A 25,089-nucleotide genomic window follows, 5' to 3' on the forward strand; every position below is an offset into this window, starting at 1 on the left:
ATTATTCTGATTACTCTTCTTTTCAATTCATCCCTTTATCTGTTAGGTTCAAAAAACTGACTCAATTTTGTCCCATTTATTTCGAGTAAAAGGCCGAGCAAAGATTTCAGGTGAACTTCTTAACTCCCTCTAATCGCATGCATTAGAAAAAATTTTAAGGAAATCAACTTTTCCCTCTGGAACATGGATAATCTTCTGTAACACCTGCGGAAATGATTGACGCATCAATGTTGAGCGTCTTAACTCAACTTCTGATAACAAATTTTAAGATTTTCTTAACAAGAAATCTCTTCTCCATTTCTTTCAAAAGAAACTTGCTCAAGTCAATATATCCAAGGAACAAAGAAAAGGCTCTTGACTAGAGATGTGTCATTCTTTATTGCTCTTGGTATTAAATCTGCGAGGACAAAGGTCTGTGCCCTTTGGATCCAGAGAGGTATGCAAAGCGACACTCACTACGATTCTTTCTGGTGATGTTTTTTCATCAGAGAAATTCGTAGAAAAAGTTGTCAAAAACGAACTTTCATTTTAAGTAATAAGGTACTAGAATGGTGGATTCTGACAGTCTTGGTTCAATCTTTTTCTCGAAAATTGATTTCGTACTCGCTAATTTTACGTTTCATTCACTTTCCAAAATGTCCAAATTAAGACATTTATATCAAATTAAGGGTGCCTTGTTGATAATTATTGGAACAACAAGCATCCCAAAAGTGGAAAAAACAATGTTTTCTCCCTTTTGAATAATCGAATATAAACAAATTCTGGAATAGGAAAATGCAATACTTGAGTTTGAACCATTATGACATTCCGCTTTATGCTCAGATGCTTGAGCACGTTGTCGAGCTTAAAATATTGAGAGAAAAGCAGCTCGGCCTTGTAAGCTTATTGATACCAGAAATTCGCAAGAAACACAAGCGCCTCCGAATTAGTAAAGGTAATTTCAAAATTTGAAATAATGGAAGGTCAGAATCAGAATCAGGAGGTTATTTAAATTAGGGATCTGCACCGCAGTTGGACTAGCGGCCACTTCATTGCTCTTCACACCTGCTGCACCTGCCGCCGTCATCGCCCTTGGCTCCACTGCCGCTGCGGGTGGCGTCACTACTGCGGGTACTCTTTCTCTTCATTTTAATATCATAATGGACAGAAGAGCTAAAGCATTTCTTGTTGTAGTTTGCGATTATTTCAAAAGCAAGTCTCAGACAAAGGAGCTGCAGATGGTTCTTGAGCTCTCGAGGGAAGCCGAAAAGATTTATGTTCTTTGTAAGCGCGAGTTTACATCTCTTGGGTTATTCATCTTCTTCAAAATTTCGAAGTATTTGTAAACAATCAGATAATGATAATAACGAGTTTTTGGAGGAACCAGAAAGTTGTAACGACTTGTAGGCCCCGATTTTCTTTGAACTAAACAAATTCTAGAGCAAGAACTTTCAAAAATTTTAGCAAGAAAATATCTAAAATTCGTGTGTTCTTGTTGATAGAATTTATAATAATATATATGAAATATGATCTTTTTTAACCGAAAATTGATTTCGTAATTACAAAAGAGTTTATATAGTTAGTCCCCTGCCGAGCAAGGTTGATCCCTTTTTGAGATATAAACCCAGTTCCAGGAAGAAATAGAGCGCGACTGCGAAGAGATGATCCGGCTTGGGATCAGGCCCGCAGAAGCACGAGCAAAAGCACTCGGCCTCAGAAAATTAAAACCCTTTGTAAGGTGTGTTTTCAAAATGCAAAATTAAACAAGCACTTGTAAAATAGCTTACCTCTTGTTTAGTGGGTCGGTGTTTTTGACGAAAAATGCGATAAAGGACACATTGGTTGAAAAAGTAAAAAAAGAGGGATAAAACACTTGAAAACTGGTTTTGCTGGTTAACCCTTCGGCGAAATAAGGGTACATTAACGTGTTTATCTATGCGAGTGACAGCTCAGTGCGGCGATGGGTTAACCTACTATCTTCGGTTGTCGGTTAACCTATTGAAGGTAGACTCATTTTCAAACCAGTCAAAGACGGTGGAAATAATGGACAAACTCGGTAAATTCGCCATTCCCTCGATCAGGGACAGTTTTTTAATTCATTTATCCTCAAGGCTAAAATTGCAATACACATACCGGTAATTTGGCGATATGCAAATTCCGCTGCCGTTTCCGGATTAAATTTCAGTTGTATTTTTCCACGTGAAAATCGCCGCCGTTTATCTCCCAAGTGCGGAAAACAGAAACTGTAGAAACCAGGCTAGAAAACTGTCTTCAAGTGCAGGGGCGAAAGTTGGACTACAACTCACTGGAAAAGTACTTGGCGCAGCTGCCAGTGCGATTGATGTGGTTGACTTGACTTTCACGAATTGGAGTTTGAACAAAAGCTTGATTTCATTTTCTTTTACACACATCGAGCGATCGACCAATCAGCTTCGCTGATCTTGATTGAGCTATTTGTTATAGCTAGAAGTCTCAGTAGAAAATATATCGATACTGGTAGATTTTGAACTTTTCAAAGCCGATTAGTTTAAAACTCCAAATCAGCTTTTACGGGAAGATCCAAACATCGACACAGCCTTAAAAATCATCGACCTACTTATTCTTCAAATAGAAGAACTCGAACGGTAAGCAAAAAATGATCGAGTTTATTTCACCAAAAATATCCAAAAACTCAAGTTATCACTAATCTCGCCTAATTCCCGTAAAAGTATACTCTACCAAATCAAACAATCGCTTCTTTTATCCCTAAATGAGCAACTTTTGAATTCAGAGGCAGCTATGATTTAGTTCTTTTAATTGTTGCAAGTCATTCAAAGAATGAGGTATTTTGAATAGCTAAAGAATAGCGGATTCTTTCAGAGAGCGAGCTTGGCTACAATCCCTTCATGACGAAATTCAGTTAGAAATTCAAAAACTCAAGGTGCAAGGCTTTGACAGTCGATTAATTATAGGATGTCTTTTTCGCCAATAAGAAGCCACCTCGCTTTTTATTGGTGAAAATTTCAACCAACCAAAAAGAGCTGAAAATAGCGCCCTCTCAATTATTAAAGCCTTTGAAAAGATTGAATACTTCTCCCTGGAAAGCGAAGAATCGGAAATAGGAGATAATGAATGATTGATACATTCTGGCTTTCGGCTCACTATGCCTCAACTAAGCCGATTGGCGACTTTTGCGGCGGCGCTTCCGGTTTTTAAAGAAAACAGCAGCGCGGATTTTCGGATTCCCATCTTCTCTCAAGGATCTTCCATATTCTCCTTTCAATAAAAATATCTATCACGCCATTAAATGATATCATAAGTCTCCCAAGTCTTCTTTCTTCCGCGATTATATCACCTGGATCAAAACAATATTAATTTTAATCGAATTCATTCGAAGAAGTTCAAATTTGATTTGATGCTATTAAAATTTGATAATAAATGCTCGTTTTACAGCTATCAAATAATGTTTTTCTTTAGAAGAAAAACAAGAATAGCGGAACAAGGTTAATTTGAATATGCCCATCTTAGCTAATAATATTAGCTGTTATATTATAATCAGATTCATCTTGGAAACGCCCTTAATCTTTTAATTCTCGTATTGTATATTTTTAGGAGTCACATGACCTCTATTTCTTGCTTTTGAAGAGTAAATCTTGACCCGTCAAGAAATCCCGCTTTGTATCCACCTTTTCTTTTGCCAAAGATAAGTCGTGTTATCTTTTCATTTGAAAACAGTTCGTTACGGTGCCCCCGTGATGCACATTTACTACGGTAGTATCATATGATCAGAATGATTCACGAGCACGGGGCACCAAAAAATTGGCGATGCACCGCCAGCGCCGCCGAAATTCAGCGCTTACGCTGAGTCCGATCCGCGATCGAGCTCGCGAGCGCCCTCGGAGTAAACTGATTCTCGTCTCAGCCCTTTTTGCTGAGTTCGAAAACCTAGCGCCTTATTTTATTATAGTAAAGATAGATAAAAACAAAAATTTTGTTGTTTGTCCTTTTTTGAACGCGAAGCAAGTTGAAATTTTTTGAAGAATCGAAAATTGAAAAAGAGAGAATTTCTGAACACACAAAAATGACTGTAGAGAGTAGCGAAAAAAGAGACGAAGAAAAATCGCAGCCTCCTGAAATAGACAAGGTAAACATCTTTCAAGCTTTTATATAAAGTTTTATTAGCAAGGTTTTTTTCTATAAAAAATGAAATCGAAGGAGTGAGAATTTGATAATTAAAAATTCGCGCCAGGAGCTTAGAAAAAGTATGAAATTATCGGGTCACGCGGATCTTTTTATTAAAATTCAAATACCGATAGTTCGTAAGACGCCTTGGAATTTGAATCTTTCACTTTTTTTATTTAAATTTTCGATTTGACACTTTTTTCATTTTAAAATCATGGAAAGCTGATTATTTCTTATTCAACATTTTCTTTCTTTTACTAATTTAAAAAATGACGATGCAGCTGTGGCGAAAATAAGGGGATAAGGAGTCGGAATCCCGTGCTGTTATTTTGTGTTGCGATGTTGCTGCTTAATTGTTTCTTTTCGCTCTTCTATAATAAACATCGTTCCAAAAGACGGTCATGGAAATAAATAACATTGTGACGCACCTAATTTTCAGCTAAATTACACATTTCTGAATATTCTTAAAATGTGCACTCTTCAATTTTCGATTGTAAATAAGATAAGCTTCAGAGCTAGTTGATTTTACTGTATATTACAGTAATATTGATGGAACAAAACTGTAACTTTCCAAGTCATCTATTAGGCAAATTTGGCATTCTTGCTCACCCCCTTTGGCTCATTAAAATGCTCTGCTTCTTCGTTTCTAAATGCTTCTTTTTCCGTAAAAATGAATATTCTACTTTTCACCCTGACGTCATCCATGACCCCGGTTGGTAATTTAGGCGCGATAACCTCAACGGACGTGCCCAAATCCCCCTTCTTTCTTTCTTTGCTTGCGCCGGATTTCGATAACGTGCTCCAACACCAACACAATGTATGAAAATGGGCCTTATGCCAAAATCGTAAAAAAGCCAGATAGATAAGCGTTATCACTGTACTGGCTCAACAACGGTTCGCCAGTCCGCTGATTTGCGTTAACTTAATTACGAGCCGATTTGAATTACGCGTTTCTGGAGTGCAGACTTATTTTATCATCTACTTGCAAAAAGCTCCCAGTTTCAAAAGAAACTACCATATTTAAAAAAAAAAGTATTTCCAAAAAACTAAAAAAATAAAGTCTACCAATCTCTTGTCGATCTCAAAAGCCGCAAGCGGCTTTTCAAAATATCCCCAGAGATGGCGCTGTTCACAGAAAATCTCTCACTTCTGATTGGTTGCATTTTAATTTCTGTTCAAGATGGCGCTGTTGTAGTGTTTTCTATTTTCTCATTGGATGACCCTTTCCATTTTCCTTGCTCTGATTTACTGAAATCTCTTCTACGTTTGCCTTAAATTCGCACCTTCCCGAGATAGAAGCAGATAAATACGTCGACCTCTGCCGCCTAGGGAAAAAATGCCGCGGCTCTTTCCTATCTGTGGCTTGCTCCTGTCCCGAAATCGTCAATTTTGACTCTACATTTAAGTCTTTCTGGTGTTCCTTCTTGCACTCCACGTACTCGAGTCTAGTGTTAATGCATATTTTCTTTTCGGTTCCGTTTGTACACTTCGCAAATGCATAATTATAATAATATCTTTTTTGCTTGCCGGTGGTGGAATTTTTAAATTGGCGCTTTGAAAATGGCGCTTCAAAGAAACTAGTAACCTGCTTTTTTCAGCTGTTATTTTCGCAGCGCCGCAAACAACAAGTCGAAAACCGGTCAAGAAGAAACCTCATAGTTTTATGATTACGTTACTATAAAAATAAAAAAGGCTGAAGCTCTAAACTTGCGCGTTTTTGAACGTTTGGCGATTTCGGGATTTAGCCCGTCGGTTCAAGGATCGCGCCACTCTGGATCAAGATGCGGCCACTTTGAAGCATTTGCATTCGAAGCTGCTTATTATAAAATATTTGAGTGAAATGTATATTCTTTACGTCAAAATACAACTTCACTTTAGAGGCTCAGCTTCAGCTTTATGTAGAGACACATCGCTAAACGTAAATCAAATTTCGCCGGCAGAGTTTGAAGCAAACCTCGGTCTTGATTTTTAAAAATAATAGTTTGGAAATTTCAAGAATCAGCTCATTTTTGAACTTCTTTGAATTCAATTATGAATTAAAAAGACACGATTCAAAGCTCAATTTCAACCTTTCTTTTTATAAACTTTTCCTTTGCCAAGTAAAATATTAATGTCCGACACATTATTTACTTCGTTCTTTCAGCCCGTAATAATCGTTTACGCTCGATCTTTAAAATATTTATGCCTGTCATATTTTTTCTACTGGACTTCTCGTCATATTCTTTTTCACACCATTTGTCGAAAACACGTTCCAAGGAAAATGTTCCGAAAAAATGCTTATTTATAGTTTTGGCTTGAACAAATCGTTTTTTTCTACTGTAAAAGCATGTTATTATTCGATTTTCTATTTATTTCTTGCTTTTTTTTTCTTGATTTCATGGAACTTTTACAACATTAATTTTCGTATTGAGCTAAGTTAAGCGATCTACGAGGTGGTTGTTACGGATGAAAAGCCCAAATTTACGGATCTCAATAATCGATCTCGCTACGATTATTCCGTTCCGATTTCGTCTGAACCCTCAATTTTGAAAATGTTGGAAAAGTTTCAAATTGAACTTTTCTTTTCTGAAAAAATGCTGAAATGCAGCTGCAGGGATAACATATTCAATCGCTGGCGGATCGGGTTCAGAAACGCGAGCCCGCAAGATACCGAACGTAAATATATGTAACTCAGGAATCGAATGTGACAAGAAAAAAGCTGAAAAAATAAACAGTTTTATAAGACTCTTTGAAGTCAAGATTTATTGTTTTATAGAACTTTATCAATAGATTTTTCTTCAAAAAAGGAATTCTAAAGAGACTTATTTATATTCAAAAGAAAACTGTTAAAGTAACTTTAACAAGGTTTATCTGTTAAAAGAAAGATAATGATGGGGGGATCGAGCGGTCGCCGGGAATTAGCGGATGACACCCGATACGCTAAATGCATCAATGAACTACCAAGTCTAGTCGACATTACCTCATTTTTGGTGCTCTGAGTTTGAGCTTGCCGAAGCGCTTTTAACTCTATTCTTGGCCAATAAGAACGCTTTATGTTTTATTGAAACTAACCAAAAGTGCAATTCAACCAAATTTAAGCATTCAATTTTGTCGTTGTTCCTGAGCGCTAGAAATCGTAACGTGTGTATTCTCCTGACCCTTGGTCGTCCTGTACGTCGTTGGCGCTCGGTCTAAAAGGCTTGTCATTGTGGGCTCGAGCTGCTCCGCTCCGGGTTATTAGAGATTTCTGCGTCTCTCCTCCGCCAATGCTGAGTTGGTCACGGGCGATTTCGCGAATTTCACGGGTCCGCCCGCCCTTCACCGACCGCCGATGCAAATTTCCGAATCCGGCCCAATCTCAAAAGAAAAGCGCTAGAAAATTCTAGCGCTGCTCCTTTTCTTTCCTTCACCAGCTCAGAAAAGAAAGATGGTGACCGAATTGATCATCGAGCCGATTTTAGAATTCTTAAAAAGTTCAAAATTTTCAATCAAGGAAGTTGAATTTAGACCGAAATTTCCGGAACCAATTTAGCTCAAATTTCTATTGAACGGATCATCATTCATGATTTCTAAAAGTTTCAGTGAAAGTTCCTTTCTTCCGATCGAAAATTATAGACTTTTGTTTTCAAAATCAGCCGTTTATATTTGTTTAAAATTGAAAGGTTCCATGATAATGAAATTGTCCCCAATAGTGAGGCGCGTTGTTTACTCCTCTGAGGATGATACGGCAATTTGGCCAAGCTAAATATTGGATAATAAACCTATTCCACTATTTTTCATTCAAATTGAGCGGCTCGTCATTTGTTGAGAAAGATTGCGGAAGTGGACCCTTCCAGCGCCAAAATAATATTCATCTTCGAGTTCTATACAATTGCGGTTGCGATCGGTTTTGGTACAGTCAGCCGAAATAGCAGCAAGGATCTCTAATCGAAAAGTCAGCGGATTGCAAAAGGTCGCCCCAGCCTTCGAGACTTCTACAGGAACTGAGCCAATTTCGAGGCAATTTGCACTCGACTTTCAGCCAAAAATCCACATCCAATAATACCGCTAAACTTTTCGTTTCCTCGGCGGTTGGGACGACTTGAGCCGTGACTTGCAATTGTAGACAGTTATCTTTTCTCACACTCTTTTTGAATTTCATTTGAACGATTATTTATTTGCGTTTTAGTAACGTTAATTTACGGCATAGGAGATAATTTGCCCTTTGAAAACCATTTGTAATTGTAGTCATATCACTAGCTATAAAACCATATTTTCTCAAAGGATAAACTGTCATGGAGGGTTTAGTTAAAACTGACAATTACCTGAGAATACGTTACGTTGTCCAATAAATCATCTTTCGAGTCCCGCAATACTTAGTGCTTTTTGGTCCTCTGCCAGCACTTCCGGTTGCAACTACGAAGTCCTTTCGCCGAAAAAAAAGACTTTCGCGGTTGGGCGCCGACCAACGTGCTGCAGTTGCCATTTTCGCAACCATTGCCAGGGCATTTAACCGGGACATTTAACACAAAAGTCAAATCAAGGTTGGACGTTTTTTTCCGCCTGCTCCCACAACTTGCGTCAAATAAGAGCATTATGCATAGGAAAAAACGAGTCTTGAAAAATAATAATCTGGTCAAAATTCTTCCTTTTTGAGTGAAAAATTTTGACCAATAAGAAATCTCAACATCTTTTTTCATCCAATAAAAATTAAAAATAAAACTTGAAACAACAATAAAAAAAAACTGGTGAGCTGATGCTCAGGAATGCTAAAAATGCATACGAAGGCTTGAAAATTCTAGCGGTTTTCCTTCCTAGAACAAAAAGATCGTGCTTTGACTAAGCTATACAGAATACGGTGTAATCCTGTACCGTTCTTTCAAACTTGAATTTCAAATTTTTCGTTCTTAAAAAAAGAGAATTCTGAATAACGAAAGAGTGATGTAAACTTTTGTAACATTTTAAATAGATTCAAGAGTGATCATATCGTGTTAATAACCCTAAATTTACCTGCTCCCTAAAATAATAAGAAAAGTAAAAACGCTGTTTCTTTAAGATCTCGATCAGTTCCCCGGCTATTTGCCCAATTATCTGTTTTATCGCTTATAGATGGGTTCTCAGCTCTGTGATCATTTTTAATTGCGGAAAACATGGATCAAACGTTTGAACATATAATATAAATGGAGTCCGTACATGTTTAAGAACATGTCGTTTTTTCCTTGATTAGAACATTCGTCAAGTGAATTATTTACAAAGGGATATCTTAAATTGTCATTCCAGCTATTTCAATGAAAAAATGCCTTTGAGAAAAAATTAATGGTTAATTTTTTTCGGAGAAAACCGGAAATCGTCGATCCGGCCAAATAATATGAAAAAAAAACCTCTTCGCAACTTTTGCATTTTTTCGGACAAACACACGATCAAAAAGAAATTTCCACGCTAGCTCTCTGTCAATTTCGTGGTGGCGTCACTCACCGGAGATTTTTTTCTTGAGCAGCTTAAATGATACAATATCCTGGAAAAAACGGCCGCCGCGTTATCGATAAAGTTTGTTCAATTTTTAATTTGTTTTTGGGAAATTTTATTTCCTATCAGCAGAAGCTGATACTCCGCCGCAGAAGGTGAAAAGTTGCGAAAGAGAATATGATGTAAGAATTATTGGCTAGCGGCTAGAATCGACAAAAACGGTTTCGACATTCTTTTTGTTAAATTCTATTGGCCTAGCAGTCGAATGCGCGAATCTGATAGGCCAAAAATTTTACCAAATTTTGGTCGAAATTGTCGAGTTTTTTGACGATTCGAGCCACTTCCAAAATCCGTTTTTCCTGCTTCTCAAAATGAGAATGGAAAGCTTGTAAATCATGAAGCAATATTTCAATTCAGAGCCTTAAAATATAAGAATGAGAAATTAATGAGCTACTCTAAAACGTGTTCACGTGAAAATCAAAAATCTCTAATGGCCCATTTTATGACTTCATTAAGCAGAACTCGATCGTGGATAATTCTTTCATCAGACCGTATTAATTTCATCTCTTTCTCTCTCTCTCACCTCCAGATACACTTAACGATTGTCAACTGACAAGAGAAGAAATTTATCAACCGTCTTTTTCAGAATAAAAACAGCGCGAAATTCGATGCAAAGTCCAAGTTCTTCCGGCGATTCCGTTTGACCCGCTCGAAAAGCCGCCAAGCAGCCGATCAAAATCGGGATCAGGATCATCCCCGGATCAGGAGATCCAATTCACTCACCCAGCTACCGGAGCCGAAATATTCTGTCCAGGTTCGTACTTCTCCAATTTGATCAGGAGACGTAGGGGGCGGCTTTTTGGGTTCTTTGAATTAGGCAAGGGTACTTGTCTTCAATCAAGTTTTATATAGCATTGACGCTCAAATATTCTATTCTGTATTCTTTTTATGTAAAACAACCATGTTTATATGGAACTCTATTTTTCAGAAAGTATCCAATAAAAAACTTATATAACAGACTAGCAAGTGTCAAGTCCAGGAAAATTTATGTCTTCAAAAATAGCTTTTAAATCTTCATCAATGTCCGGTCGCCCTTGGAGGTTTCGCAAGAAAGTGCTAATTTTATTTCTTTCATTCTCCGGGACTGGCAATTTAGGCTCTTTAGGCCTCAATTTAAGAGAATATTTTTAGAACACGTATTTTAAGGTATTTTTAAAAATACAGAAGAAGAGCTTTTAGTTCATTCTAATCTAAATATAAACGAACATGAGATAATTTGCTTTAAAACATAAAGGAATAGAATTAAAAAGAACATAAAGGATAATTAAAATGCGTCAAATTTATATAAGGATAATTGAGGGAATTAAAAAGTTTCATAAGTTTGTCATAAGAGCTATTTATGTTTATGACTTCTTATGAAACTTATAATTTAATTGAATTAGATCTTAATTTGACGCTTTTTCTGAAAAGTTTTCTTTATTTTAGGCAATTTATTTTATATAAGTCCTCATTTGAAACTAAAGTTTTACAGAAGTTAATTTAAAATTGAAGGACTGGCTGATAAAACGAAGAGCAGTAGCCGACGAAGAATTATACGTTGGAAACACGCTGATGAAGCAAAAGCAACGATTGTGGGTGAAGACGGGCGGTGAAAATCGCGGAAGCGAGAAGAGCTGCTCCCTCCCCGCCGGAAATCGATTGCCCGAATCCAGCGACATAGAACAGGTTCAGAGAAATTAACAAGCCACGACGCCCTTTTTAGAAGACTGTTTCTCTTTTCTATTAGACCAGATCGCATCATTTGACTAGGCCTCTTCGATATTTCAATAAATAGAGGGATTCTTCTAGGATGTAGCCATTTGAACGAATCTAAAGACAAATGGCTTCTTAGTTTATTTTAAAAGATAACTACTTCTTACGTATGAGTAGAATTTGAGCTAACTCAGATGAAATAATTGATTGACTAAGTATGTTGTATAAGAATAAATAACAACTTCTTTTGTGAAAAGGACTTAAAAATAGCAAAACCGGTATTTTGAGGTTCCAATTAGCCCGCTTCGCTTGATTTGCAAAGGCTAAGGTTTAGCTGACCGTTAAGCCTTGCTGATGTTTAAATAAAAAAAGGAGAGAAGGAATCACTTCCGGCTGACATATGTTTTTAGATTTTATGCAGAGCGGCGCGAATTCGAAGAAGAAGGGACCGAAGCAGGAGTAATGACCCTCTCAAGAAGAGCGAGGGCCTCCAATCATCGACTAATCAGGAAATTGTCTTCATTTGGCGAATATGCACAAGGGCCGTTACACAAGTAGCCAAATTCTCTTGAGTCTGAGTACTTTGTTAATCTTAGATCTAACTTTGTTGGAAGCAATTTTTCTTTCCGGGCGGGGGTTCTGTTTTTATATGAGATCATTTATTCGAGATCTTTTCTCGTATTGGTCAGTTGAGAGCTGTTTTCTATGAAGATTTTCTTATGTATCATGTCATCTTTAGAAGCATCTGAACAATAGTGTTAGTAGGTTGCGGTAGTTTCTAAAATATAATTCTTGAAAGGTGACAAGAGCACGTCATGTGACGGGTGACAAGTTCAATTGTAGCGTTATTAAATTTCACAGGCGGAGAGGTATTTTCTCTCCTTCCTTCAAATTTGCCGTGTAAATCGCAAAAAATCGTATTAACGTGATGACTGGGTTATGGTTTATCAGTCTTTGAGCAGCTTTTTAGCAATTTTACGGCGCTAGAATTTCTCGAGAAGATAAACGCCCTGTAATAGCCCAAACAAGATGTTCGTATTTTCAAAAGCTCGCTTACTCGCGATAAGATGCGAAAAAAAGGAGGAATCCTTAAAACTGACGCTAAGTTTACTTGATTGGGTCGATTTTCGTAAACAAAAAAGTATTATGCTTTGCGAGGGTTGGCGATTTTGAGATCCACCGCACGTTGCGGCTTCAATGGTGGCGATTTTGCAAATATTTGAAAGTTTTTTTCACGCGAAACGGGTCGCCCCGTCTGGAGCCAGCCAGGCGGATTTGAAGATTCAGCCCTGCCCAGATTTAAAGAAAAGAAAAGGGATTAGAGCGAATTAAAACGACATCTTGAATATTTTTTTTCTAAAATGATTAATCAAGGTTGAAATTCAAACTTTGCCATTTCCAAAATTTTTTTTCTCCAAACCGGCGACTATCCCCTTAAAGAAAACGGACTGTCAGACAGAGACTGTGCACCGTAAATCCAGGTGAAATAAGGTTACCGGCCCTCCTCGTAGCGGGACATTCCCGAAGTGCTGCTGGCTCTTAAACTAACCCCAAGAAGTTCTAAAGTTTCCTCAGCGGAAATCTGATCATTTTTGGGAAGCAGGGCAGCCTGTCACTTGGAAGGGGCTGAAAAGGGGATGAGCGAGACGCGAGCTGGCAGGAACCTTGCCAAATTATGATCTCATAATTAACCCTGCTGCGGAATATAAAGTCCGAGCTGAATTTATTCAACGCCGCCACATGATTACGTCATAACATTTATGATTTGGACTGATCGTTCAATCATTTTGTCATTTATCGGAACCCAGAATTTCAATTGAAAGTTCAATCGAAATCAACTTATTTTTTATTTCTCAAGACGGAAGCTGCTCAAACTTTTTCCGGTTTATAAACTTAGACGCAAGTCCTGGCCCTGCGTCCTCTCGCCAGTGTGTAATCACGTGACCAAAAATGAATACGGTTTTAAAGATTACGGCCGACACCGAATCCGAAAATTACGGCTCTAGCAACACTCTTCACTCAAGGTAAACGCGAGTTTCATTTCTTTGCATCTTCAAGTCCTGAGAAATAACAAACTTAGATACACTTCTAAAGCAGCTTTTTTATAAAAAACATATTTTTAAAAAATAATTCTTAAAAGTAAAATATTGGCTTTTTCAGATAGCTACTTTTTGACATTTCTTTTGAAAGTTTTATCTTCTATCAAAAATTTTTTGTCTTTCAAAAATGATTCCCTGCAAAAATAGCAGGGCCGGCGTGGATTCATTTTTTGGACGTGCACGGTGCATGATATGCAGTACAGCACCACTGTCAGTGGTAAACTATCAAAAAAAACATTCCCAGGTCGGCTGCTTGCTCGCGCATTTTGTTTAGAAATGCTTCCGATTTGTATTAGTTTTATTTTTCAGAACCAGTACATATGATTTTTTTTAATTGCCGGATTTAGTATTTTAACGTAAATTCAATTTAACGCAAAAATCGAGCCTAGAAATAAATCTATAGGCCTAAGATATGAGCAGGTTGACGCAAAACTATTCACATAGAATCTTAGAAAACCATCAGTGGTATTTATAAAAAGATCCAATAAAACAATCATTTATACGTCTTTCCTTACGTAACATTTTAGCACGCAAATCTCCGAAGACTCCTTCATTCTTTCTAAAAAATGGCGAATGCATTTGAACCCGGAAGCGGGCTCAATTTCCACCGACTACGATCCAAACTCGAGTACGATCGGCGAGTCAGCATCCAGCGGCTACTGGTCACGTGGCGAAAAAGAAACCGACAAGGAGGAGATTCCGGAAAAGACGCCGTTGGACCTGGATCTCGAGAAAATCCGCCCCGAAAGCCTCCGCCTGCCCGAGCAAATGCGCGTTCACCGTACCCAGCACGAGCAGATTAGCCAGAATCACATAGGAATGGTTCATATTTCGTATGCCACCTTTTTTCTCGTAAAAATCTTTCTCTCTTTAAGCAAGAAGATTTTGGTCTAAAATCAATTAATTTGCTTTATTTATTGCAGAAAAATCAATCGGATTAAGGACGTCTCTCCCCTTAAATTCTTTATCGAGCAATTTTAAAAACTCTTAATTCTTCAAGGCCTGTAACAAAATCGGAAATTTCGAAGACGCAATTTAAAATCTAAACTCGTTATTAAGATATCAGATTGTTTCTTCCGGTGAGCTTACTCTCTGACATGTCATTTTCGTCTTAATAAGATCACATTTCCGGGCTTTGCTCTGGGTCGGCATTTTATGAACCATGAAGAAGGGAGCCGGAAGGATGAAGGATACTTCTACGTGGCGCTGGTCGGGGATAATAGCAACGCAGACGAACAGGCCTCGCGCAAATCCTCGCTCAACTCCAGTTACAGGTGAGCATTTTGTAAGAGTATTAGTAACTTCAAAAGGGCGCTCTGTTTCAATTCATCTAGCCCTCTAATCACGCGCTTTAGAGGGTCTTGATCATGACGATTTTTCGGGTTCTCCGCGAACTTTTGTTCTAATTACAAAATTAAGGGTCCACTCTGGTTACTGCGAAAGCGAAGAAGCAGAAATTGCTGAGCGCCGTCGACGAACCCGCCAATGCTACGCAAAACTCCAGCAACGACGTCAATCTAACGATAGTCTCTCTTCCTCCTGCGTAGTCCCAGTCGCCAACGGACCACGAAGAAGCAACTCTGCTCAAGTCAAACGCTCAAGTCCAAAAATCCAGTCCGAAGATGTCAAAGTCGAAAAAGTCGACAACAAGGACGAATGGAAGATCACCATCAAAATCAGCTGCAGCCAGAACAATAATTCTGAGGAGAACAAGAGCGACAAAGAACTGGAAAAAAGCTCCACGGAGAAATCCGTCGCCCATGCTGACGCGATGACAGCTACTGTCACTCAAAAGCAAGAGACACAGACGCAAACTTCACGTTGCGAGTGAGTACTACAATTTTAAATCGCCATGTTTTCTCTCTCTAGTATTTCCAAAATCTAACAAAATATGCTTATTTAAAAACTGAATTCATCTCGGCAGAAATTCCATATTCCAATTTTTCAAGAAAGAAAATGAATCTCTAAGTGCAATTTTCTTTCTGAAAGCTTATCCCTTCCTTCCGATAACATTCAGTTGACCTTAATTTTTCTAAACTCGGAACTGCTACTTCTCCTTAGATATCGTGTCGAGCAAAAATTTACTGCATAAATTTTCATAATCAGACGCTTCACCCCTTTTCCTGTCACTGAATCTTTCAAATCTCGAAATCTTGAATTCTGAACTTTGAATTTTTAACAAGAGTCCGTTATGTTTTCCACGCGGGGGTGAGCGCTTGGGAACTTGCCCTTGAAATGTGTCAGTGATAATCAATTGTGACCGGCTTTTAGGTCTCCAACGCGGTCCGACTCGCCTCTTGTGGTCAAGTGGCAAACTTCGCCTGCTGCTCCAATCATCAAAACGAGCAAGGACGTGTTCACTCCTAACAGCACATCAACCCCTAAGAAAGAAGCATTCAGTCGCCCGAAAGTCACAACAGTACTTCCATCACTTCCAACTCGCCCGAGTTTCTTGTCAAAAATCGCACCTCCAACAACATCACCAGCAAGCAAACCAATCTTAGAACGGCCAATTACGAGCCGCTTCCAGCGAAAACGAACCGACTTCAAATCGGTTCTGAACCAGTGGCAAGAACGAGCATCTTTGTCAGAGCTTCAATAAGATCAAAAATTCGCGATCAAATTTCCTCATAAAATCATTCAGTTCAATCATCCCCAAATTTCACTCCCTTAATTTTCGACAAAAGATCAAATCTGTAGCTCAAAATTAGTCCCGATCGCAAAGCTTCGACCAAATGCCTCAGGAAACGCAAGAGAAGGCATCTTCTCTGACGAGAAACTTTTCTAAGAGGGCGGAGGCTCCGTCCGAAAAGTCTCCAATAACTCGGCTGGCTCCGATTTCTTCCTCGTTCTCCCAAAATCGTCCACTTGGACGATGTTCTTCTAACACCGTTAGTACTTTTCCCATCTCAACATTATCTAATCCTTCTTTTCAGGCTCTCTATCGCTCGAGTTACCGACCAGGAATTCCGACGGGCTGGCGGCAACCCCAGTCCTAACTCACCCAAGACTAATCCCTAAATTAATACATGGACAGATTAATATTAAATTATTCCAGCGCTTCTGTAAATAAAGAAACCTAACTTTCCCCCGAGAAAGAAGTAATTTTTACGGGGTTGTCGCAGTACTCGACGAGCATTCATCGACTGTTAGAGCAAAGAAAAAATAACGACTATGCAAGAATGAAGATTCTCTGGGTCTAATAAAACGAAGACGATTTAATTTTTGACAAAACCTCAAGAAAAGACTCAAAAGACACTGTACAAATAATACAAAAGTACTTACCTCTAACAAATGACAGTGTTTTATCATTGCATCAACAAGCTTTCAAGCAAAAGTCTATACCAGCAGAGAAAACATATTAAACAAAAAGTTCATTTTATCCTCAAGATGAAACAAGCTAAATTCATTCAAAAATCCATATCTTCCCGCAAAACTGGTAATTTTCCAGTGCTACATGCGCAGATAACATCATCCAAAAGGAAACAATTATAGGAAAAGTTCGCTCGAGACAGTAGTCTTCCTGAAAAAAGGCTGATAAGAGCGCCGGTCTATTCCAGTCGGGCGCGGTCAACCGACTCGTCGGAAGAAAGAGCGCCGAGTTTATTTCCTCTTTAGCACCATCAGTCGTCGTGTTTCCAAGTCGTACACGCTATATAAATTCGTGACAAGTCCATGATCTCATCAAATACAACAGAATAATAACCAAGCATAAAAATGAATATCCTCAAATTGGTTTTCTTCCTTCTCGCACTTGTCGAAGCCGACCTGATTGGATTCAACAGACTTGGAAACAATGTTTTACTTTATGAAAAGAACGGAAAAGATGCTCTGTACGGTCGAAATGTCAACCGACATCCAAGATATAGATTCCGATACAACAAAATCAGCATGATGAAGCGGTACTTCAAAGTGGCTTGATTGTAAAACGCCCTGCTTCAATCTTCCTTTTTGTACTGCACACACTTTGTTACATTTTTTCGTTAAATAAATCTCATCAATTAATGACTCTTCCTTGATTGCAATCCCTACAACAATCGGTTCTACTAGCGCTTTTTTAATAAAAACCAACTTTTGAGTCATGCGATTTCGCGAAATACTTATCTTTTGCATGAGCATTTCATAATAAGCAAGCAACTCGAGATACCAAACTCGTGTTGTAGAAAATTGCCACTTTGAGGGGGACACAAATTCGATGTTCCCAAAGTAATTTTTCTTAGATTCTATGTTTCAGAGTCGAGGTATCTAATCTGAGCTCAAATCTAATCTTGAGTCAACATGGAGAAATTTGAATGGTTAGTCAGAAGAATATAAAACCAAATAAAGCGAAAAAAACTTATCAGTGAACTTGACTGCAATAATAATCTACTAAAGACGCTTTTAACGTAGAATAAGTAATAGGGACCTAGGATGAGACTCTTCCGATGTCACTTGGTGGTTTGAAAAAGCATATAAATGCGAACAAAAATGATAAAATGCGAAGAAACACAGAGGAATATGCGATGGGTGACTACTGGTAAGATAAGTTTCTCGAAATAATCAAGAGCATTTCTGTATGAGGGAAAATCCGCAAGCTGATGATGCTGGCTCTCTATACCAGCGGCATCTATTTTTCTGTGACGATGATTAGCGAGGCAGTTGTAAGTTACACTCAGCTCGAATTGAGAAGTATTTACGATTCTTTTATACTATAAAATTTATAGCAAAAATATTTTCGATATCCTTCGATTTTCACCCAGCGGGAAGATGATCAAGTATCGTGATGGGATTAAGAATCTCCTTTATTGCTGTATTTTTACTTTCTATTTTTTTTCTATCCGACTAAAGACCTTTCCAAAAATTACGATTTGCTCGTATCAGATGCATTCAGGGATGTGGATCCGCAGCGCAAAATCCGCAAAACAGCGCAAAATGCGGGATTTTTCATTCTGCAGCGCAAAACAGCGCAAAATCAGCCCCAAAAATTTCCGCAATTTTTCCGCAAAATTGCGCGCAAAAGCGCATTTTGCGCGAAAATTCCACAAAATCTCAATACATTTGCAGTCCGCAAAATGCGATTTTGCGGGATTTCGCGTAGAATTTCTACATTTTTTTATGTTAATTGTTAAGATTTCCGAATCAAATCCTCATTCATCATCGCATTCACAACTTCGGCGGTAATTTGCGGAAGAAAAACAGAAAAATCACCCGACATAAAACCGTCTGATCTCGTAGTTAACCGACCGGTCATTTTGCCGGCAAAAATAAAACCGGACGGGTCGATGGAATTTTGCTGGGTGATAATTTAATTTTTCCTTGATTTCTAAATTTAAGGACCCCCCCGTCAGCTTTTTTTGAAAAATCAGATTTCGGAAATTTAAAATTTTGACCCCGGAAATACAGTTTACTCGCACAATTTGGACCTTTTTTTGTTTTGCAGATTTTTCGAAAAAGGGCCGAATTGTGCGGGTCCGAAATTCGGATTAATTTGCTGCTCCTTCAAAAAAGATCAATTTTGGAGCCCTAAAATGTTAAAATCTCACTATTTTCGTCAATTATCTCCGTAAATTCTACGTGTTAATCAAAAAAAGAGTAAGAAATAGCATTTCTGTCGTAAATATATCTTACAAAATACGTTTGAGCAAGGAAATTTGACTGAAATTCACATAGATGGCTAATTGAGCGATTTTCATTAATTTTCGCGAAATTCGAAAAAAGGGCCGAATTGTGCGGGTCCAAATTGTGCGAGTCGTCTGTAGATTCTTCGGGTCATAAAACGATTTTGAGGCTTCATTTTTTGGGGGTCTATCTCGACTCTAACACCCTCAAAATCGCATTTGAAAATCGGACTTTTTGCCGAAAATTGACGAATTTGCCCTTATTTTGGCAAAAATATTGATTTTTCTTGGTCAAATCTTCGTCTATTCAAGTTTTTGAAGCAAGTTTGACTTGAGGACACATTAAGAACCAAAAATATGGTGCTCTTAAAAATTTCAATTTTTCGGAGGAAAAAGCTGACGGGGGGGTCCCTAAGGGGCTTGACGGCCCTTCGGGCCGTTTCAGCCCCGTTCCTTGATTTCTAAATTTAAGGGGCTTGACGGCCCCCGGGTAATAATGTCCCCAAAATTTCTCCATTTCAAGTAGAAAAAAATCGGGCCAAAAATACCACAAAATTCGCAGATTTTCGCAAAATGCGCGAAAATCCCGCAAAATCCGCAAATTTCCGCAAAATGCGCGAAAATCCCGCAAATTTCGCAAAATTTTGCAAATTGCGTGTCATCTGCGCAATCCGCAATTCCGCAAAAAGCGCAAAATCCGCAAAATTTTCGCAAAATCAACAAATTTTGATTTTCCGCAAAACAACGCAAAATTCCGCAAATTGCGCGATTTACGGATTCCGCAGCGCAAAACAGCGCAAAATAAGTTCGAAAAATTTCCGCAATCGCAGCGCAAAACAAAGGAAAATTTTTGCTGATCCACATCCCTGGATGCATTCAAAGTGGAAGATACAAAAATACTACCCGGAGATCAACGATACCATCCTGAAGTAGGCACTCTAACTAACATCTATCGATGGCACCGTAACTAAGACTGTTTGAATTCTTCAGAGCTTTTTATGGATCTGCTGACAAACACCTAAACTGGCATAAGAAAGAATGGGAGAGATTCAATCAAATAGATCTTGATGAGTTTTTGTCAAAAACGCAGCCAGACATTGAGATCAAGCACTGTCTTTTCGACAGCTTGAATTGTGACCACATTTGGAAAACAAAGAAGACTAAGCTCGGGCGTTGCCTCGAATTCGACCTTTATCAAGAAGTTGACAATGGACATTTTCTTCATCTTTCGAGGTAAATTTTACTCTCCTGTTTCTTCAAAAATTTTTGTAGAATCGATTTAAATTCTTCCGAACACAACTTGGGCTTTGTGGCAGGAATGAACAAGTCCGACGAAACGTATGGCTGGTACGGTCACATGCGCGGCCTCCACCTCTATTACAATTATTACACTGATGGGGTTGAAGAAGAAAGCAAAGCCTTGACGATATCGTCACAACTGACTCCAATCGTCAACTTCAAGCTTTTCAAAAACTCATATCTAGGAGCACCGTACCGAAAGTGCGAAAAATCCCATCTGGCCGGGCAATATTCTATCTACAACTCTTCCGATATCTACAAAAAGCAACTTGCGAAATGGAACTCCTTATCAGTCAAATAATCGCGCTCTGCAATTGCCAACCAAACTATCTTCATAATTTTCCTAAAGAGTAAGCTACTCTTATTTGCGCTTCAATTTATTATTTGTAGGAAATTCGGAGAAAACATCAAGCTCTGCACGTTTTATGACAACGTAAAATGCGTCGCGCACGTGATTGAGCGAAAAGGATTGACAAAAAACGTCAAGGGCTGTTCGCCTGCTTGCCAGAGCTACGAATTCAACCAAGACAAGATTCAATATCGAGTGCCGCCAAATACAAGCAACGATCCCAATAAATATTTCATGACGGCGGTTTTACGAACGACTGAAGGTTTCATCAACAGGACTGGCTACTGGCAGATAAAGATGTATATTTTAGAAAGAGTAACTGTCGTGGAGGAACAGAAGCAGTACTCCTTGAACGAGCTCTTTGCGGATATTGGTGGATCCTTAGGTTAGACAAATATAAGATCACTGATCTTATCATTTTTAGGACTGATTCTAGGGCTGAGCGCCGTGAAAATTTTGCAAATGTGGTTCAGTTTTGTCTCAAGGTAAAACATCATCAAGCACTGATGATTTGAGCATTTTTCATTCAGAACAAAAAAATTTCTCCATGATCAACACATAAAACGATGCAAAGCCACTGTTCATCAACGATTTCTCGATTGCAAATTCAAATATACGAGCAGACGAGGGTATATGAAGTTTTGGGGACGAAAAAGCGGCAGCGATATACGAAAAAGTGGCGGTAACTATCCTAGCCTTGCTGGATCTCCAATTAGGAAACGTGGAAGACATTGTTATACTTATCTGAGAGTACTGACAGTTGTACAAATGTTTCACCGCCAGAAAAGGGAGAATTATCAACTCAAACAAACCCGACTTCAGCCATTGGATGTTCTCAACATCTAAAAGTTTCATTGCTCTGACTCTTGATGGTTTTATAATCTCTTCGTAATCGTATTCTGACTTGACTCTGGCAAAGGATTAAAATCAGCCTTCCTGTTTTTATTTCTATAATTAATTTTTTTTCAGCATCGATTTTCATTGTTACGGTAAGAGGCCTTAACAAAGAAGTTGTTGGACAAAATTAAATCTATCTTCTTGTCAATCAATTATGCAACAGAAAATATATTTTTCCTAATTCCCAGCTTTCAATTTGTTCAGAATTTGTTCTGCCGATTTGAGCCCGGTTAGATACGCTCCATGGGCATAGCCAGCATTGGCTCCGTCGAAGGCTTCTCCAATCATGTAAAAATTATCAACTGAAAACAAACAAAGGCCGTCAAACAATTTTGACTCAATTTACCTAGAGGAGTATTTAGACTTGAGTAAAACTGCTCAAATGTCTTGCCCGGGCATAAAGCCATATTCGTGTAACAGCCCTGGAAGTTTTCTGAATAGTTCAAATTAAACTCTTACTGGTTGTGGATTACTAAAAACCTTCGGCAGCCCATGTTGGCTGAGAAAAATTTTCGATATTCGGATTGAAGCCAAAAACGCGCTTGATTGTCTTTTCGATACAATTTTTGAGTTCTTCTCTTGTGAGGAAATTAAACTTTTTGCCCTTTTCTGCGGTGGTTTTTAAAACGATTGCTTTTCGTCTGTGAAGGCGAAGTATCATCGGGTCGAATTCGATTGACCGGAAGAGATTCTCTTCGTTGTTTGGAAGACAGATGAAGTCGTTCTTGTCTTTAACAAGTTGAAAAGAAAGAGCTTGATAGAAACTTACCAGAAAGAAGGTCCTCCTGATTCTTTTCAAGTAAGACAAAGCAATTGACGTAGTGTACGAGCGTAAGAGACGAGATGAGTTCATGCTTCTCTGGGGTCATAAACTCAAGCTCTAACCTTTTCGACTGATACTGACTGACCGGAACCGCAGATACTAAGAAATCGCAGCTCATCTGCTTCACTGATCCATTAGGGGTTCTAAGAGATAAATGAAACTTTCACAAGATTTGTTGTGCTCAAGGTGGTTCCAATGCTATCTATCCGATCTTTTACTGCAAATCTTTCCTTGTTTTTACTTTTTTTGACGTGGAACACATCTGAATTGAAAGTTATATTTTCCTTAGGGATATTCTTGGCGATTTCATCTACGCATGCACTTATATTCGACGTAGCTTTTATGGTTAAAAACGTGCATTTTTTTTCGCTTACTGTATGTTGAATTTTTAACCCATAACTATAATGGTCTTGCCGAAGGTATCCTCCATTTCCTTTTCGTCCCCTCCAATAGAACACCTTTCAGGCTCACAAGCGCAGAAGCGCGAGAACCCATGAATGTAATGAAGCGCATCGTATACATCACGGGGTATTTTTTCGCGAGAAGATTCTGTTTGATTCATAAAGTCTTCGATTGAGATTAATTCCTCAGTCTTGGCAAAGTATTCAGTCATTTCTTCCCAATCTTTTGAAAATTGTTTCCGATAAGATTCCATTTTGTCTGTGACACTTTCGTAGTTCTCATCCAAAACAATATATTTTTTTTCTTCACTGAAGTATTCTGGGTCAAGGAGAGTTTCTTTGTTTCCACTGTCTTTCAAAATCTTCAGCAGTGGATTACGCTCTCCCATAATCCAGTTTGCCCCAAGATTGACGGATATTTGAGGAGTAAGCTGAAATGGCCGCAATCTGCCACCGATTCTGTTTGAGTACTCAAGAACTCGAAAGTCTTCAACATCATGTTTTGACAGAACACTAGCACAGGTTATTCCAGCTATTCCTCCGCCGATAATAATAATTCTTAGGCCGGAATTCTATGGTCATTTTATCTTTAATTACGATGAAAACGCTCTAAATCCCTAACTATGATGCGGAACTTCCATTATTATTGCCACGCTCTGACTTCTGAGTCTCTCAAATCTGAATATTTACAATTCCCAATAGATGAGTAAATTGGCGCTTATATTTACATTTCTAAAACAAGTTCTAATTTGAAATAAGATAATTGTCTCAGTATGGAAAAAATCTATATCATTTCGTGTTAGTTCTTTTATTGCAGGCGGAAGTATTTCAAAATTTTTATTTTGGCTGAGTAAATTCGAGAAGATCGGCCCTTTGTCGATAAAATGCGGTAAGTGGTGTTCCAATAAGATTCTCAAGCTGGTCTTCTTCGAGAAAGTGACAGAAGCTGTGATGATTCCAAGAAGTTGCGAAAAGTGGAATCTCGCCATGGTCAGTCACAATTTGATCGTCTTCAATCACGTAGAGATTTGGCTTCAGAGCAGCTCCAAGAAGGCCTGTTAATTTTAGATTAATATAGGTGATTCAAGAACTCGAACCTGAGGCATGGTTAACGTTTGGAATATCAAACTCAACCCCCAAACTCATCTTGTCACCATGTTGCTTCTCGTGAGTGATGTACTTCGATCCATCATCAAAGCGGATCTCAATTCCTTGATGCTTGAAGTAAGCTTGTGGTCGAACGTACACCTTAAACCCGGAGAAAATCATTGGTTCCATATTCTCTTTGATTTCAAAGACGTCATTGTCTACTGAAAACTCTCCAGAAGTGACTGAGATTTCGTTTTCCGAAGTTGTGAAGACGATTGCATCGAAGACTCGCTTTTGCTTAGAAAAGTTAGCGTCTGCGAGATGACCGACGATGTCGACATTGCCATCCTATAAGAACTGAATTAGAAGAATAGTTGGCGAGTTGTGTACCTGAAGAAGCTCGATAGCATCAGCTCCAAGGGGGTTAGCATCAAAACAGAGCGCGTCGAACTCGTCGTGTTCGATGACAAAATGAGGATCACCATCTCCGCTTCCTGAGCCTGGCATAGTTGAATTAGTACCGCCAGGAGCAGCAGTAGTAGTACCGACGCCAGGGTTAATGCCAGTGTCACCACCAGGCGCTGTTGTTGAAGCTGCTGGAGAAGTGACTAATGGTGGAGCAGTTGTCGGAGCAGGAGCGGTGGTTGAGCTCGCTGCCGGTGGAGCTGCAGTTGATGTTCCTGCTGGAGCAGATGTAGACGCTGCTGTGGTCGTAATGGGGTCGTTTTTGATTGTTCCAGCCACTCCGTTGATTGTAGCATCATTTTTAGATGAAGCCACGACCATTTCGAATGGACCTGTCGTGGTACCAGCAATAGAATTTCCAGTGATTGTTACACTGCCATCAGCGTTGAAGGCTACTGCCGCATCTTGGATCATTGAAACAAGACCGTCAACGTCTAAACGCAATTTGATTGCGCACGCCACAATTCGAAGCTCTTACCATTCGTTGCAAAGATATTCACCCCAGTTCCAGCATCATTTTCTACAAGGGCGTAAACAGTTCCATCCGGGGCAGTCCATTCTCCAGAGATGTCTGCGAATGGAGATGGAGCGAAAAGTGTTGTTGTTTCTGGAGTCTCAGTTGTGGTTGGATCACCGTTTCGCTCTTCGTCGAAGCGCTGGAGAATCCCGAAGTCTTACATAAAGGTTTTCTAAGTGTATCTGGGCGAAGAATAAACTTATGTTGTTCTAAACATTCTAATTATAATTTATTATG

The 25,089-nt window shown here is 38.8% G+C and overlaps 5 protein-coding genes and 1 long non-coding RNA gene across 6 annotated transcripts; 4 read left to right on the forward strand and 2 right to left on the reverse strand.

Moving 5' to 3' along the window:
• Positions 1-790: 790 nt before the first annotated feature.
• On the forward strand, positions 791-1,340 carry LOC145699384 (uncharacterized). The gene is made up of 3 exons (XM_081776655.1): positions 791-934; positions 997-1,110; positions 1,174-1,340. The coding sequence occupies exons 1-3, from the start codon at positions 823-825 to the stop codon at positions 1,323-1,325; spliced, it is 378 nt and encodes a 125-aa protein (XP_081632781.1). The 5' UTR covers positions 791-822; the 3' UTR covers positions 1,326-1,340.
• A 667-nt stretch (positions 1,341-2,007) lies between these two features.
• LOC145699510 (uncharacterized) lies at positions 2,008-3,241 on the forward strand. The gene is made up of 4 exons (XR_014134031.1): positions 2,008-2,065; positions 2,261-2,603; positions 2,839-2,899; positions 3,041-3,241. It is a non-coding gene; the product is annotated as an uncharacterized LOC145699510 (long non-coding RNA).
• A 620-nt stretch (positions 3,242-3,861) lies between these two features.
• LOC145698539 (uncharacterized) lies at positions 3,862-16,701 on the forward strand. Its single transcript, XM_081775743.1, has 10 exons — positions 3,862-4,102; positions 10,211-10,378; positions 11,116-11,289; positions 11,727-11,823; positions 13,283-13,340; positions 13,943-14,230; positions 14,585-14,689; positions 14,835-15,242; positions 15,687-16,306; positions 16,352-16,701. Exons 1-9 carry the CDS (start codon positions 4,040-4,042, stop codon positions 16,015-16,017), a joined length of 1,692 nt encoding a protein of 563 aa, XP_081631869.1. The 5' UTR covers positions 3,862-4,039; the 3' UTR covers positions 16,018-16,306; positions 16,352-16,701.
• Positions 16,702-20,300: 3,599 nt separating this feature from the next.
• Positions 20,301-21,050, forward strand: LOC145698332 (uncharacterized). Its single transcript, XM_081775532.1, has 2 exons — positions 20,301-20,661; positions 20,702-21,050. Exons 1-2 carry the CDS (start codon positions 20,588-20,590, stop codon positions 21,048-21,050), a joined length of 423 nt encoding a protein of 140 aa, XP_081631658.1. The 5' UTR covers positions 20,301-20,587.
• Positions 21,051-21,703: 653 nt separating this feature from the next.
• On the reverse strand, positions 21,704-22,537 carry LOC145699815 (uncharacterized). The gene is made up of 4 exons (XM_081777073.1): positions 22,327-22,537; positions 22,038-22,286; positions 21,904-21,990; positions 21,704-21,859 (listed from the first exon to the last, which is right to left on the reverse strand). The coding sequence occupies exons 1-4, from the start codon at positions 22,496-22,498 to the stop codon at positions 21,735-21,737; spliced, it is 633 nt and encodes a 210-aa protein (XP_081633199.1). The 5' UTR covers positions 22,499-22,537; the 3' UTR covers positions 21,704-21,734.
• Positions 22,538-23,593: 1,056 nt separating this feature from the next.
• Positions 23,594-25,011, reverse strand: LOC145696622 (uncharacterized). Its single transcript, XM_081773689.1, has 4 exons — positions 24,814-25,011; positions 24,261-24,769; positions 23,879-24,218; positions 23,594-23,836 (listed from the first exon to the last, which is right to left on the reverse strand). The coding sequence occupies exons 2-4, from the start codon at positions 24,747-24,749 to the stop codon at positions 23,619-23,621; spliced, it is 1,047 nt and encodes a 348-aa protein (XP_081629815.1). The 5' UTR covers positions 24,750-24,769; positions 24,814-25,011; the 3' UTR covers positions 23,594-23,618.
• Positions 25,012-25,089: the final 78 nt, after the last annotated feature.

The sequence above is a fragment of the Oikopleura dioica genome, chromosome 2 (genome assembly GCF_907165135.1).
Source record: "Oikopleura dioica chromosome 2, OKI2018_I68_1.0, whole genome shotgun sequence".
In the NCBI taxonomy this organism is placed as follows: Eukaryota; Metazoa; Chordata; class Appendicularia; order Copelata; family Oikopleuridae; genus Oikopleura; species Oikopleura dioica.